General features: G+C 37.2%; 1 protein-coding gene across 1 annotated transcript in view; it reads left to right on the top strand.

Moving 5' to 3' along the window:
* Nucleotides 1-17,319, top strand: part of LOC102802333 (N-acetylated-alpha-linked acidic dipeptidase 2-like) — a 52,345-nt gene that overhangs the window by 15,718 nt on the left and 19,308 nt on the right. Inside the window, exons 5-8 of the mRNA XM_085508114.1 lie at nucleotides 8,176-8,359; nucleotides 9,856-9,946; nucleotides 10,322-10,408; nucleotides 10,971-11,056. Of these exons, the coding sequence (XP_085364240.1) occupies nucleotides 8,176-8,359; nucleotides 9,856-9,946; nucleotides 10,322-10,408; nucleotides 10,971-11,056 (448 nt within the window). The remainder of the gene's footprint in view (nucleotides 1-8,175; nucleotides 8,360-9,855; nucleotides 9,947-10,321; nucleotides 10,409-10,970; nucleotides 11,057-17,319) is intronic.

Raw genomic sequence — 17,319 nt, 5'->3', positions numbered from 1 at the left:
TCATTATACCATTACCATTCCGTTCATTGTCATCATTCCATTCCACTCCACTTTCATTATACCATTACCAATCTATTCATTGCCACCATTCCACTCCACTTCACTCCACTCCACTTTCATTATACCACCACTATTCCATTTATTGCCATCATTCCATTCCACTCCACTTACATTATACCATTACCATTCCATTCATTGCCACCATTCCACTCCACTTTCATTATATCATTACCATTCCATTTATTGCCACCATTCCATTCCACTCCACTTTCATTATACCATTACCAATCTATTCATTGCCACCATTCCACTCCACTCCACTCCACTTTCATTATACCACCACTATTCCATTCATTGCCACCATTCCACTCCACTCCACTTTCATTATACCATTACCATTCCATTCATTGCCACAATTCCATTCCACTTACATTATATCACCACCATTCCGTTCATTGCCACCATTCCATTCCACTCCACTTTCATTATACCATTACCAATCTATTCATTGCCACCATTCCACTTCACTCCACTCCACTTTCATTATACCACCACTATTCCATTCATTGCCATCATTCCATTCCACTCCACTTACATTATACCATTACCATTCCATTTATTGCCACCATTCCTTCCACTCCACTTGTATTATACCATTACCATTCCATTCATTTTCACTATTCCATTCCATTCCACTGACATTATACCACCACCATTCCGTTCATTGCCACCATCCCATTCCACTTACATTATATTACCACCGCTCCATCATTGCCACCATTCCATTCCACTCCACTTTCATTATACCATTACTATTCCATTCATTGCCACCATTATATTCCACTTATATTATATCACCACCACTCCATCATTGCCACCATTCCATTCAACTCCACTTTCATTATACCATTACCGTTCCATTCATTGCCACCATTCCATTTCACTCCACTTTCATTATACCATTACCAATCTATTCTTTGGCACCATTCCACTCCACTCCACTCCACTTTCATTATACCACCACTATTCCATTCATTGCCACCATTCCACTCCACTCCACTTTCATTATACCATTATCATTCCATTCATTGCCACAATTCCATTCCACTTACATTATATCACCACCATTCCGTTCATTGCCACCATTCCATTCCACTCCACTTTCATTATACCATTACCATTCCGTTCATTGCCACCATTCCATTCCACTCCACTTTCATTATACCATTACCAATCTATTCATTGCCACCATTCCACTCCACTCCACTCCACTTTCATTATGCCACCACTATTCCATTCATTGCCATCATTCCATTCCACTCCACTTACATTATACCATTACCATTCCATTCATTGCCACCATTCCTTCCACTCCACTTTTATTATACCATTACCATTCCATTCATTTCCACTATTCCATTCCATTCCACTGACATTATACCACCACCATTCCATTCATTTTCACTATTCCATTCCATTCCACTGACATTATACCACCACCATTCCGTTCATTGCCACCATCCCATTCCACTTACATTATATTACCACCGCTCCATCATTGCCACCATTCCATTCCACTCCACTTTCATTATACCATTACTATTCCATTCATTGCCACCATTCCTTCCACTCCACTTTTATTATACCATTACCATTCCATTCATTTCCACTATTCCATTCCATTCCACTGACATTATACCACCACCATTCCATTCATTTTCACTATTCCATTCCATTCCACTGACATTATACCACCACCATTCCGTTCATTGCCACCATCCCATTCCACTTACATTATATTACCACCGCTCCATCATTGCCACCATTCCATTCCACTCCACTTTCATTATACCATTACTATTCCATTCATTGCCACCATTATATTCCACTTACATTATATCACCACCACTCCATTCATTGCCACCATTCCACTCCACTCCACTTTCATTATACCATTATCATTCCATTCATTGCCACAATTCCATTCCACTTACATTATATCACCACCATTCCGTTCATTGCCACCATTCCATTCCACTCCACTTTCATTATACCATTATCATTCCATTCATTGCCACAATTCCATTCCACTTACATTATATCACCACCATTCCGTTCATTGCCACCATTCCATTCCACTCCACTTTCATTATACCATTACCATTCCGTTCATTGCCACCATTCCATTCCACTCCACTTTCATTATACCATTACCAATCTATTCATTGCCACCATTCCACTCCACTCCACTCCACTTTCATTATACCACCACTATTCCATTCATTGCCATCATTCCATTCCACTCCACTTACATTATACCATTACCATTCCATTCATTGCCACCATTCCTTCCACTCCACTTTTATTATACCATTACCATTCCATTCATTTCCACTATTCCATTCCATTCCACTGACATTATACCACCACCATTCCATTCATTTTCACTATTCCATTCCATTCCACTGACATTATACCACCACCATTCCGTTCATTGCCACCATCCCATTCCACTTACATTATATTACCACCGCTCCATCATTGCCACCATTCCATTCCACTCCACTTTCATTATACCATTACTATTCCATTCATTGCCACCATTCCTTCCACTCCACTTTTATTATACCATTACCATTCCATTCATTTCCACTATTCCATTCTATTCCACTGACATTATACCACCACCATTCCGTTCATTGCCACCATCCCATTCCACTTACATTATATTACCACCGCTCCATCATTGCCACCATTTCATTCCACTCCACTTTCATTATACCATTACTATTCCATTCATTGCCACCATTATATTCCACTTACATTATATCACCACCACTCCATTCATTGCCACCATTCCACTCCACTCCACTTTCATTATACCATTATCATTCCATTCATTGCCACAATTCCATTCCACTTACATTATATCACCACCATTCCGTTCATTGCCACCATTCCATTCCACTCCACTTTCATTATACCATTACCATTCCGTTCATTGCCACCATTCCATTCCACTCCACTTTCATTACACCATTACCAATCTATTCATTGGCACCATTCCACTCCACTCCACTCCACTTTCATTATACCACCACTATTCCATTCATTGCCACCATTCCACTTCACTCCACTTTCATTATACCATTATCATTCCATTCATTGCCACAATTCCATTCCACTTACATTATATCACCGCCATTCCGTTCATTGCCACCATTCCATTCCACTCCACTTTCATTATACCATTACCATTCCGTTCATTGCCACCATTCCATTCCACTCCACTTTCATTATACCATTACCAATCTATTCATTGCCACCATTCCACTCCACTCCACTCCACTTTCATTATACCACCACTATTCCATTCATTGCCATCATTCCATTCCACTCCACTTACATTATACCATTACCATTCCATTCATTGCCACCATTCCTTCCACTCCACTTTTATTATACCATTACCATTCCATTCATTTCCACTATTCCATTCCATTCCACTGACATTATACCACCACCATTCCATTCATTTTCACTATTCCATTCCATTCCACTGACATTATACCACCACCATTCCGTTCATTGCCACCATCCCATTCCACTTACATTATATTACCACCGCTCCATCATTGCCACCATTCCATTCCACTCCACTTTCATTATACCATTACTATTCCATTCATTGCCATCATTCCATTCCACTCCACTTACATTATACCATTACCATTTCATTCATTGCCACCATTCCTTCCACTCCACTTTTATTATACCATTACCATTCCATTCATTTTCACTATTCCATTCCATTCCACTGACATTATACCACCACCATTCCATTCATTTTCACTATTCCATTCCATTCCACTGACATTATACCACCACCATTCCGTTCATTGCCACCATCCCATTCCACTTACATTATATTGCCACCGCTCCATCATTGCCACCATTCCATTCCACTCCACTTTCATTATACCATTACTATTCCATTCATTGCCACCATTATATTCCACTTACATTATATCACCACCACTCCATTCATTGCCACCATTCCACTCCACTCCACTTTCATTATACCATTATCATTCCATTCATTGCCACAATTCCATTCCACTTACATTATATCACCACCATTCTGTTCATTGCCACCATTCCATTCCATTCCACTCCACTTTCATTATACCATTACCATTCCGTTCATTGCCACCATTCCATTCCACTCCACTTTCATTATACCATTACCAATCTATTCATTGGCACCATTCCACTCCACTCCACTCCACTTTCATTATACCACCACTATTCCATTCATTGCCACCATTCCACTTCACTCCACTTTCATTATACCATTATCATTCCATTCATTGCCACAATTCCATTCCACTTACATTATATCACCGCCATTCCGTTCATTGCCACCATTCCATTCCACTCCACTTTCATTATACCATTATCATTCCGTTCATTGCCACCATTCCATTCCACTCCACTTTCATTATACCATTACCAATCTATTCATTGCCACCATTCCACTCCACTCCACTCCACTTTCATTATACCACCACTATTCCATTCATTGCCATCATTCCATTCCACTCCACTTACATTATACCATTACCATTCCATTCATTGCCACCATTCCTTCCACTCCACTTTTATTATACCGTTACCATTCCATTCATTTCCACTATTCCATTCCATTCCACTGACATTATACCACCACCATTCCATTCATTGCCACCATCCCATTCCTCTTACATTATATTACCACCGCTCCATCATTGCCACCATTCCATTCCACTCCACTTTCATTATACCATTACTATTCCATTCATTGCCACCATTATATTCCACTTACATTATATCACCACCACTCCATCTTTGCCACCATTCCATTCAACTCCACTTTCATTATACCATTACCATTCCATTCCTTGCCACCATTCTATTCCACTTACATTATATCACCACCATTCTGTTCATTGCCACCATTCCACTCCACTCCACTTTCATTACACCATTACTATTCCATTCATTGCCACCATTCTATTCCACTTACATTATATCACCACCATTCCGTTCGTTGCCACCATTCTATTCAACTCCACTTTTATTATACCATTACCATTCCAATCATTGCCACCATTCCACTCCACTTTCATTATATCATTACCATTCTATTTATAGCCACCATTCCACTCCATTTTTTCATTATACCATTACCATTCCATTTATTGCCACCATTCCACTCCACTTTCATTATATCATTACCATTCCATTTATTGCCACCATTCCACTCCATTTCCATTATACCACCACTATTCCATTCATTGCCACCATTCCACTCCACTCCACTTACATTACACCATTACCATTCCATTCATTGCCACCATTCCACTCCACTTTCATTATATCATTACCATTCCATTTATTGCCACCATTCCATTCCACTTTCATTATATCACCACCATTCCATTTATTGCCACCATTCCACTCCAATTTCATTATACCATTACCATTCCATTTATTGCCACCATTCCACTCCACTTTCATTATATCATTACCATTCCATTTATTGCCACCATTCCACTCCATTTCCATTATACCACCACTATTCCATTCATTGCCACCATTCCACTCCACTCCACTTACATTACACCATTACCATTCCATTCATTGCCACCATTCCACTCCATTTTCATTATACCATTACCATTCCATTTATTGCCACCATTCCACTCCACTTTCATTATATCATTACCATTCCATTTATTGCCACCATTCCACTCCATTTCCATTATACCACCACTATTCCATTCATTGCCACCATTCCACTCCACTCCACTTACATTACACCATTACCATTCCATTCATTGCCACCATTGCACTCCACTTTCATTATACCACCACTATTCCATTCATTGCCACCATTCTACTCCACTCCACTTTCATTATACCATTACCATTCCATTCATTGCCACCATTCTATTCCACTTACATTATATCACCACCATTCCGTTCATTTCCCACTATTCCATTCAACTCCCCTTTCATTATACCATTACCATTCCATTCATTGCCACCATTCTATTCCACTTACATTATATAACCACCATTCTGTTCATTTCCACCATTCCACTCCACTCCACTCCACTTTCATTATACCACCACTATTCCATTCATTGCCACCATTCCACTCCACTCCACTTTCATTATACCATTACCATTCTATTCATTGCCACCATTCCATTCCATTCCATTTTCATTATATCACCCCTATTCCATTCATTGCCATCATTCCATTCCACTCCACTTACATTATACCATTACCATTCCATTCATTTCCACTATTCCATTTCACTGACATTATACCACCACCATTCCGTTCATTGCCACCATCCCATTCCACTTACATTATATTACCACCACTCCATCATTGCCACCATTCCATTCCACTCCACTTTCATTATACCATTACCATTCCATTCATTGCCACCATTTCTTCCACTCCACTTTTATTATACCATTACCATTCCATTCATTGCCATCATTCCACTCCACTTTCATTATATCATTACCATTCCATTCATTGCCACCATTCCATTCCACTCATATTATACCATTACCATTTCATTCATTGCCACCGTTCCTTCCACTCCACTTTTATTATACCATTACCATTCCATTCATTGCCACCATTCCACTCCACTTTCATTATATCATTACCATTCCATTCATTGCCACCATTACATTCCACTCATATTATACCATTACCATTCCATTTATTTCCACCATTCGATTTTACTTACATTACACCATTACAATTACATCATTGCAACCTTTCCATCCACTCCACTTTCATTATATCATTACCATTCCATTCATTGCCACCATTCCATCCACTCCACTTTCATTATACCATTACCATTCCATTCATTACCACCATTCCATTTTACTTACATTACACCATTACAATTACATCATTGCAACCTTTCCATCCACTCCACTTTCATTATATCATTACCATTCCATTCATTGCCACCATTCCATCCACTCCACTTTTATTATACCATTACCATTCCATTCATTTCTGCCATTCCATTTTACTTACATTACACCATTACTATTACATCATTGCAACCTTTCCATCCACTCCACTTTCATTATTAGTCCCCGTTCGGACGAAGTCCGAAAACGGGGACTTATAATTCGGTCTCCGTCTGTGCGTCCGTGCGTCCGTCCGGAGTCATATCTCAGAATCCCTTGGACCGATTCCGTTTATTCTTTGCATGTGCCTAGTACTTTATGTGGGACATATGCACATGCAGTGGTTTAGCGATTCGATTCAAAATGGCCGACTGGCAGCCATCTTGTTTTTTGAAAATGTTGTATTTTGGACATGCTTTGTCAGTTTTCATTCAAACTTGGTACATAGATTATACATGTTAGGATACATGTCCATGACGATTTATTTCAGAATTGGATCAAAGATGGCTGACTGGCAGCCATCTTGTTTTTTAAAAATGTTGTATTTTGAAGATGCTTTGCCAGTTTTCATTAAAATTTAGTACACAGATCATACATGTTAGGATACATGTCCCCGACTGTCCGTGAGTTCCTGAGTCTGTCTGTCCGTGTGTCCGTTCGTCCGTGCGTCAGTATGTCCAGAGTCATATTTCAGAATTCTGTGGACCGATTCCGTTCATTCTTTGCATGTGCCTAGTACCTTATGTGGGACATATGCACATGCAGTGGTTTAGCGATTTGATTCAAAATGGCCGACTGGCGGCCATCTTGTTTTTTGAAAATGTTGTATTTTGGACATGCTTTGTCAGTTGTCATTCAAACTTGGTACATAGATTATACATGTTAGGATACATGTCCATGATGATTTATTTCGCAATTGGATCAAAGATGGTCAACTGGCAGGCATCATTTCATTCTGTTTCTATTGTAGTAGTCTCCTTCATCTACTTCATCGGCAAATTCTTTTAGATTAGAATCTAAGCTTTCTTTAAAGAAGGACCTAGGTTTGCTGTTTACAGTGGAAATAACTGAAATTACAAATTAATTGTTCCACTCCATTCCACTCCACTCCACATGCTAGATGTTGATATAACAACTAAACATTATATTGACATATCACATACATGTATACTCCTTATAAAGGTGAAACATGCTGAGATGTTTGGTGCTCTAGGTATGATTTTATATTCCGATCCTGCTGACTATGCTACTGATGGTGCTACTGATGTTTATCCAGATTCCTGGTGGTTGCCCGGCACAGGCGTACAGAGAGGCACATTATGGATAAATAGTGGTGATCCACTTACGCCAGGCTATCCGTCATTAGGTTAGTTATGTATAGTATTGTTACATTATTAAATGATCTAGCTATTTGCTAATTTTATTCACTCTGACACAATGTGACATTGTCACTTGTTTGTTTAAAGTAACAAAAGGAAAAAAACATAGCAACGATAAATTTAAAGCTTAGTGATAGGTCAATACAGTGCATATCAATGATTTTCTAATGGTTAACCTAACAGACGTGTGCCCTCTAGCCAATATGATGTGCCGCTAATGCACAAATATTTGCTGCGATGAACAAGTTAGCCCCTGCAAACTATTAATTTAGCTTTCGTCTTGTCGTTAGTCTATCTGTGCTTCCATAGCCAATCCAATCCAATAACCAACATTATTTGACCTATTACATTCAAACTTAGCACAGAGACACATATATGATGACTTATATATGCACATCAATTTTCATTGAGTATGCCTGACTGGCAGCCATTTTGGTCCTCAAAATTGCTAAATTCTGATACTTAAACATGTCTGGGGTCGTTCCTTGGAGATAAACAGGGTGATTTCATTCAGACTATGTGTTATGATGATGCATATGGAGTTACAGGTACAAGTTGGCTATTTTGTTTCTGTTCATGTTCATGCCAATTCCTCACTTTGCACATAAATACCGTAGATTGTGTGATTTTGTGTGACTTGATCAAATTTGTCACATTGATGGTCATTTTGTCTAAAATCCAAAAATAGCAGTCTGTAAATGTGTCTGGAATCATTTCTCACAGCTGAACGTACATGTACATACTGAATTACAGATGCCTTGATCAAATCAAATTCAAAATGGCCTACTCATGGTGGCCATATTGTTTTAAGAAATGTTGTTCCAGAACCTTTTTTCTGCCATGCCATGTTCAAACTTTATATATATATCATACATTATGTCTCACATACATGTATGCATTGAACAATTTAATTTAAGATGAATGAATAGTGACCATTATAATGTTAAAAATTCATCATAATCAGACATTTCTGCCATTGCAGAGCAGGATCTTAGTTGTGTATTGATGGATTTTTTCAAACTTGATACAGTTATCAGACATTATAGCACCTAGATACAAGTCATTCTGTTTTTGAGATCAGATTCAAAATGGCTGTATGGTTCAAGAACCTGACCAGTCATGTACATATTTATTCATTCATTTGGTTATTGGATTCCTGTCATTCTTTCTTGTTCATGTTCAAACTTTATATATGTCTTGAGAAACACCTTGAGAACTCATGGGGGACTACGTAATGTAATTACTTATTGTTTCTTGAAGACAAACCTCCTTAACAAGCTTCAACTTTATTTTGAAGATTTCCAATCATGCCCAGTCTTGTTAGAGGACACGTACACTGGTCCTGGACCAATCACAAACTATAACAGCATGGCACACAACTTTGGTTTGAGTTATGATTGACACGATGGTAGCATGATGGCCATCGATCATTTTGTTTTGTGTATTTCCATGAATCTGCTATAGTTATTTTCTGTCCTTCTAGATAGTGCTTATAGAGAAGAAGGAGATATAGATGGATTGCCAAATATACCGGTACACCCGATTGGATATAATGATGCTGTAGAGATATTGAGGTGATATAATTTGCTACCATTGCTAGAAATGAATAATCTAAATTGGTCAAGATGAATTTCTGTTGAAAGTGAGATCCTGCATTATGTGTGAAATTGAATGTAAAAGAACAGAAAAGGTCATATCATCGTAGTGGTGCATTGGATTCAACATAGTTTGGGGAAAGTGAAAGTAGTTTGGGGGTATTTTATGTGTAATAATGTGCTATATTTACATTTGATGATGGTCAATTTTATATGGATGGGTAACTCTGAAAGATGGATTTTTGTGGCAGAACTTTTGATTCAATATATGAGATCTTGCAAGTGAATGGAAAATACCTATGACGTATTTATAGCATATATAAAACAATCAATGTTATTTTGGTTCACTTGAAGGCAAATAGATGGTGATAAGGCACCTGCATCATGGCAGGGAAAACTGGACACTGTTTATAATATTGGGCCACAAATGAAGAATAACAGGTATGAAAAACTTCTCATTACACCCAAATATTTCTAACCCGTCTTTTATTACCTTTCAATTAATCATCCTGCATATTTTTTTAATTATATTTTTCAATAATGTATTTATCCAGGCTTTTAAAAATTTGCCACAAAATTAACATAGAATTGTAGAAAAACACATATTTAACAATGTGCATTATAATGTAATTATGGATTAATTGAAGAGTAATATAAAGCAGAGTGTCAGTCATTATATTAATTGTGCATGGCCCAATATTGCATTGTAATGAAACAATATTGCAAACAATTGTGACCACTGTAACACCATAAGTATAGCAATTGGGTTTAATGTAAATAATTAAATTAAATGTTTGTATGAGAGTATTATACTGCAAATAAAAAACTTTTTCATTGACATTTTTTTCATTGACTGATACATGTATGTTATGTTTGGTTCCATTCAACATAAAACACAGTCATGTAAAATACTATGTTAAATTAAATATAATCTCATGCACTGCATTGGTACTTTTAAATGATAATATAATTATCACTGGTTTAATTATTATTTTTATTTTAGTTATGTTACATTGGAAGTACATAATGTACAGAGACGAAACTACACATATACAACTGTTGGTTATATCAAAGGCAGTCTAGAACCTGGTAAGTCAACAGAGAATTGTGGTTATATCAAAGGCAGTCTAGAACCTGGTAAGTCAACAGAGCATTGTGGTTATATCAAAGGCAGTCTAGAACCTGGTAAGTCAACAGAGAATTGTGGTTATATCAAAGGCAGTCTAGAACCTGGTAAGTCAACAGAGAATTGTGGTTACATTCAAATCAGTCTAGAACCTGGTAAGTAAATAGAGAATTGTGGTTACATTCAAATCAGTCTAGAACCTGGTAAGTCAATAGAGAATTGTGGTTACATCCAAATCAGTCTAGAACCTGGTAAGTCAATAGAGAATTGTGGTTACATCCAAATCAGTCTAGAACCTGGTAAGTCAACAGAGAATTGTTGTTACATTCAAATCAATCTAGAACCTGGTAAGTCAATAGAAAATTGTGGTTAAATCCAAATCAGTCTAAAACCTGGTAAGTCAATAGAGAATTGTGGTTACATCCAAATCAGTCTAGAACCTGGTAAGTCAACAGAGAATTGTTGTTACATTCAAATCAGTCTAGAACCTGGTAAGTCAATAGAGAATTGTGGTTACATTCAAATCAGTCTAGAACCTGGTAAGTCAATAGAGAATTGTGGTTACATTCAAAGCAGTCTAGAAGCTGGTAAGTCAATAGAGATTTGTGGTTACATCCAAATCAATCAGGAACCTGGTAAGTCAATAGAGAATTGTGGTTACATCCAAATCAGTCTAGAACCTGGTAAGTCAATAGAGAATTGTGGTTACATTCAAATCAGTCTAGAACCTGGTAAGTCAATAGAGAATTGTGGTTACATCCAAATCAGTCTAGAACCTGGTAAGTCAACAGAGAATTGTTGTTACATTCAAATCAATCTAGAACCTGGTAAGTCAATAGAAAATTGTGGTTAAATCCAAATCAGTCTAGAACCTGGTAAGTCAATAGAGAATTGTGGTTACATCCAAATCAGTCTAGAACCTGGTAAGTCAACAGAGAATTGTTGTTACATTCAAATCAATCTAGAACCTGGTAAGTCAACAGAGAATTGTGGTTACATTCAAATCAGTCTAGAACCTGGTAAGTCAATAGAGAATTGTGGTTACATCCAAATCAGTCTAGAACCTGGTAAGTCAACAGAAAATTGTTGTTACATTCAAATCAATCTAGAACCTGGTAAGACAATAGAAAATTGTGGTTACATCCAAATCAATCTAGAACCTGGTAAGTCAATAGAGATTTGTGGTTACATCCAAATCAGTCAGGAACCTGGTAAGTCAATAGAGAATTGTGGTTACATCCAAATCAGTCTAGAACCTGGTAAGTCAATAGAGAATTGTGGTTAAATCCAAATCAGTCTAGAACCTGGTAAGTCAATAGAGAATTGTGGTTACATCAAAATCAGTCTAGAAGCTGGTAAGTCAATAGAGAATTGTGGTTACATCCAAATCAGTCTAGAAGCTGGTAAGTCAATAGAGAATTGTGGTTAAATCAAAATCAGTCTAGTACCTGGTAAGTCAATAGAGAATTGTGGTTACATCCAAATCAGTCTAGAAGCTGGTAAGTCAATAGAGAATTGTGGTTACATTCAAATCAGTCAGGAACCTGGTAAGTTAATAGAGAATTGTGGTTACATCCAAATCAGTCTAGAACCTGGTAAGTCAATATAGATTTGAGGTTACATCCAAATCAGTCAGGAACCTGGTAAGTCAATAGAGAATTGTGGTTACATCCAAATCAGTCTAGAACCTGGTAAGGCAATAGAGAATTGTGGTTAAATCCAAATCAGTCTAGAACCTGGTAAGTCAATAGAGAATTGTGGTTACATCAAAATCAGTCTAGAAGCTGGTAAGTCAATAGAGAACTGTGGTTACATCAAAATCAGTCTAGACCCTAGTAAGTCAATAGAGAATTGTGGTTACATCCAAATCAGTCAGGAACTTGGTAAGTCAATAGAGAATTGTGGTTACATCCAAATCAGTCAGGAACCTGGTAAGTCAATAGAGAATTTTGGTTATATCAAAGGCAGTCTAGAACCTGGTAAGTCAACAGAGAATTGTGGTTATATCAAAGGCAGTCTAGAACCTGGTAAGTCAATAGAGAATTGTGGTTACATCCAAATCAGTCTACAACCTGGTAAGTCAACAGAGAATTGTTGTTACATTCAAATCAATCTAGAACCTGGTAAGTCAATAGAGAACTGTGGTTACATCCAAATCAGTCTAGACCCTAGTAAGTCAATAGAAAATTGTGGTTAAATCCAAATCAGTCTAAAACCTGGTAAGTCAATAGAGAATTGTGGTTACATCCAAATCAGTCTAGAACCTGGTAAGTCAACAGAGAATTGTTGTTACATTCAAATCAGTCTAGAACCTGGTAAGTCAATAGAGAATTGTGGTTACATTCAAAGCAGTCTAGAAGCTGGTAAGTCAATAGAGATTTGTGGTTACATCCAAATCAGTCAGGAACCTGGTAAGTCAATAGAGAATTGTGGTTACATCCAAATCAGTCTAGAACCTGGTAAGTCAATAAAGAATTGTGGTTACATTCAAATCAGTCTAGAACCTGGTAAGTCAATAGAGAATTGTGGTTACATCCAAATCAGTCTAGAACCTGGTAAGTCAACAGAGAATTGTTGTTACATTCAAATCAATCTAGAACCTGGTAAGTCAATAGAAAATTGTGGTTAAATCCAAATCAGTCTAGAAACTGGTAAGTCAATAGAGAATTGTGATTACATCCAAATCAGTCTAGAACCTGGTAAGTCAACAGAGAATTGTTGTTACATTCAAATCAATCTAGAACCTGGTAAGTCAACAGAGAATTGTGGTTACATTCAAATCAGTCTAGAACCTGGTAAGTCAATAGAGAATTGTGGTTACATTCAAATCAGTCAGGAACCTGGTAAGTCAATAGAGAATTGTGGTTAAATCCAAATCAGTCTAGAAACTGGTAAGTCAATAGAGAATTGTGGTTACATCCAAATCAGTCTAGAACCTGGTAAGTCAACAGAGAATTGTTGTTACATTCAAATCAATCTAGAACCTGGTAAGTCAACAGAGAATTGTGGTTACATTCAAATCAGTCTAGAACCTGGTAAGTCAATAGAGAATTGTGGTTACATTCAAATCAGTCAGGAACCTGGTAAGTCAATAGAGAATTGTGGTTACATCCAAATCATTCTAGAACCTGGTAAGTCAATAGAGAATTGTGGTTAAATCCAAATCAGTCTAGAACCTGGTAAGTCAATAGAGAATTGTGGTTACATCAAAATCAGTCTAGAAGCTGGTAAGTCAATAGAGAACTGTGGTTACATCCAAATCAGTCTAGACCTTAGTAAGTCAATAGAGAATTGTGGTTACATCCAAATCAGTCTAGAACCTGGTTAGTCAATAGAGAATTGTGGTTACATCCAAATCAGTCTAGAAGCTGATAAGTCAATAGAGAATTGTGGTTACATCCAAATCAGTCTAGAACCTGGTAAGTCAATAGAGAATTGTGGTTAAATCAAAATCAGTCTAGTACCTGGTAAGTCAATAGAGAATTGTGGTTACATCAAAATCAGTCTTGAACCTGGTAAGTCAATAGAGAATTGTGGTTACATCCAAATCAGTCTAGAAGCTGGTAAGTCAATAGAGAATTGTGGTTACATTCAAATCAGTCAGGAACCTGGTAAGTCAATAGAGAATTGTGGTTACATCCAAATCAGTCTAGAACCTGGTAAGTCAATAGAGATTTGAGGTTACATCCAAATCAGTCAGGAACCTGGTAAGTCAATAGAGAATTGTGGTTACATCCAAATCAGTCTAGAACCTGGTAAGTCAATAGAGAATTGTGGTTAAATCCAAATCAGTCTAGAACCTGGTAAGTCAATAGAGAATTGTGGTTACATCAAAATCAGTCTAGAAGCTGGTAAGTCAATAGAGAACTGTGGTTACATCCAAATCAGTCTAGACCCTAGTAAGTCAATAGAGAATTGTGGTTACATTCAAATCAGTCAAGAACCTGGTAAGTCAATAGAGAATTGTGGTTACATCCAAATCAGTCAGGAACTGGTAAGTCAATAGAGAATTGTGGTTACATCCAAATCAGTCAGGAACCTGGTAAGTCAATAGAGAATTGTGGTTACATCCAAATCAGTCAGGAACCTGGTAAGTCAATAGAGAATTGTGGTTACATCCAAATCAGTCTAGAACCTGGTAAGTCAATAGAGATTTGTGGTTACATCCAAATCAGTCAGGAACCTGGTAAGTCAATAGAGAATTGTGGTTACATCCAAATCAGTCTAGAACCTGGTAAGTCAATAGAGAATTGTGGTTAAATCCAAATCAGTCTAGAACCTGGTAAGTCAATAGAGAATTGTGGTTACATCAAAATCAGTCTAGAACCTGGTAAGTCAATAGAGAATTGTGGTTACATCAAAATCAGTCTAGAACCTGGTAAGTCAATAGAGAATTGTGGTTAAATCAAAATCAGTCTAGTACCTGGTAAGTCAATAGAGAATTGTGGTTACATCCAAATCAGTCATGAACCTGGTAAGTCAATAGAGAATTGTGGTTACATTCAAATCAGTCTAGAACCTGGTAAGTCAATAGAGAATTGTGGTTACATCCAAATCAGTCTAGAACCTGGTAAGTCAACAGAAAATTGTTGTTACATTCAAATCAATCTAGAACCTGGTAAGTCATTAGAAAATTGTGGTTACATCCAAATCAATCTAGAACCTGGTAAGTCAATAGAGATTTGTGGTTACATCCAAATCAGTCAGGAACCTGGTAAGTCAATAGAGAATTGTGGTTACATCCAAATCAGTCTAGAAGCTGATAAGTCAATAGAGAATTGTGGTTACATCCAAATCAGTCTAGAACCTGGTAAGTCAATAGAGAATTGTGGTTAAATCAAAATCAGTCTAGTACCTGGTAAGTCAATAGAGAATTGTGGTTACATCAAAATCAGTCTTGAACCTGGTAAGTCAATAGAGAATTGTGGTTACATCCAAATCAGTCTAGAAGCTGGTAAGTCAATAGAGAATTGTGGTTACATCCAAATCAGTCTAGAACCTGGTAAGTCAATAGAGAATTGTGGTTAAATCAAAATCAGTCTAGTACCTGGTAAGTCAATAGAGAATTGTGGTTACATCCAAATCAGTCATGAACCTGGTAAGTCAATAGAGAATTGTGGTTACATTCAAATCAGTCTAGAACCTGGTAAGTCAATAGAGAATTGTGGTTAAATCCAAATCAGTCTAGAACCTGGTAAGTCAATAGAGAATTGTGGTTACATCAAAATCAGTCTAGTACCTGGTAAGTCAATAGAGAATTGTGGTTACATCAAAATCAGTCTTGAACCTGGTAAGTCAATAGAGAATTGTGGTTACATCCAAATCAGTCTAGAAGCTGGTAAGTCAATAGAGAATTGTGGTTACATTCAAATCAGTCAGGAACCTGGTAAGTCAATAGAGAATTGTGGTTACATCCAAATCAGTCTAGAACCTGGTAAGTCAATAGAGATTTGAGGTTACATCCAAATCAGTCAGGAACCTGGTAAGTCAATAGAGAATTGTGGTTACATCCAAATCAGTCTAGAACCTGGTAAGTCAATAGAGAATTGTGGTTAAATCCAAATCAGTCTAGAACCTGGTAAGTCAATAGAGAATTGTGGTTACATCAAAATCAGTCTAGAAGCTGGTAAGTCAATAGAGAACTGTGGTTACATCCAAATCAGTCTAGACCCTAGTAAGTCAATAGAGAATTGTGGTTACATTCAAATCAGTCAAGAACCTGGTAAGTCAATAGAGAATTGTGGTTACATCCAAATCAGTCAGGAACTGGTAAGTCAATAGAGAATTGTGGTTACATCCAAATCAGTCAGGAACCTGGTAAGTCAATAGAGAATTGTGGTTACATCCAAATCAGTCAGGAACCTGGTAAGTCAATAGAGAATTGTGGTTACATCCAAATCAGTCTAGAACCTGGTAAGTCAATAGAGATTTGTGGTTACATCCAAATCAGTCAGGAACCTGGTAAGTCAATAGAGAATTGTGGTTACATCCAAATCAGTCTAGAACCTGGTAAGTCAATAGAGAATTGTGGTTAAATCCAAATCAGTCTAGAACCTGGTAAGTCAATAGAGAATTGTGGTTACATCAAAATCAGTCTAGAAGCTGGTAAGTCAATAGAGAATTGTGGTTGTATCCAAATCAGTCTAGAACCTGGTAAGTCAATAGAGAATTGTGGTTAAATCAAAATCAGTCTAGTACCTGGTAAGTCAATAGAGAATTGTGGTTA

Source organism: Saccoglossus kowalevskii, chromosome 2, assembly GCF_978046115.1.
Source record: "Saccoglossus kowalevskii chromosome 2, keSacKowa6.1, whole genome shotgun sequence".
Classification (NCBI taxonomy): domain Eukaryota; kingdom Metazoa; phylum Hemichordata; class Enteropneusta; family Harrimaniidae; genus Saccoglossus; species Saccoglossus kowalevskii.
This window is presented reverse-complemented; position numbering and strand designations above follow the sequence as displayed.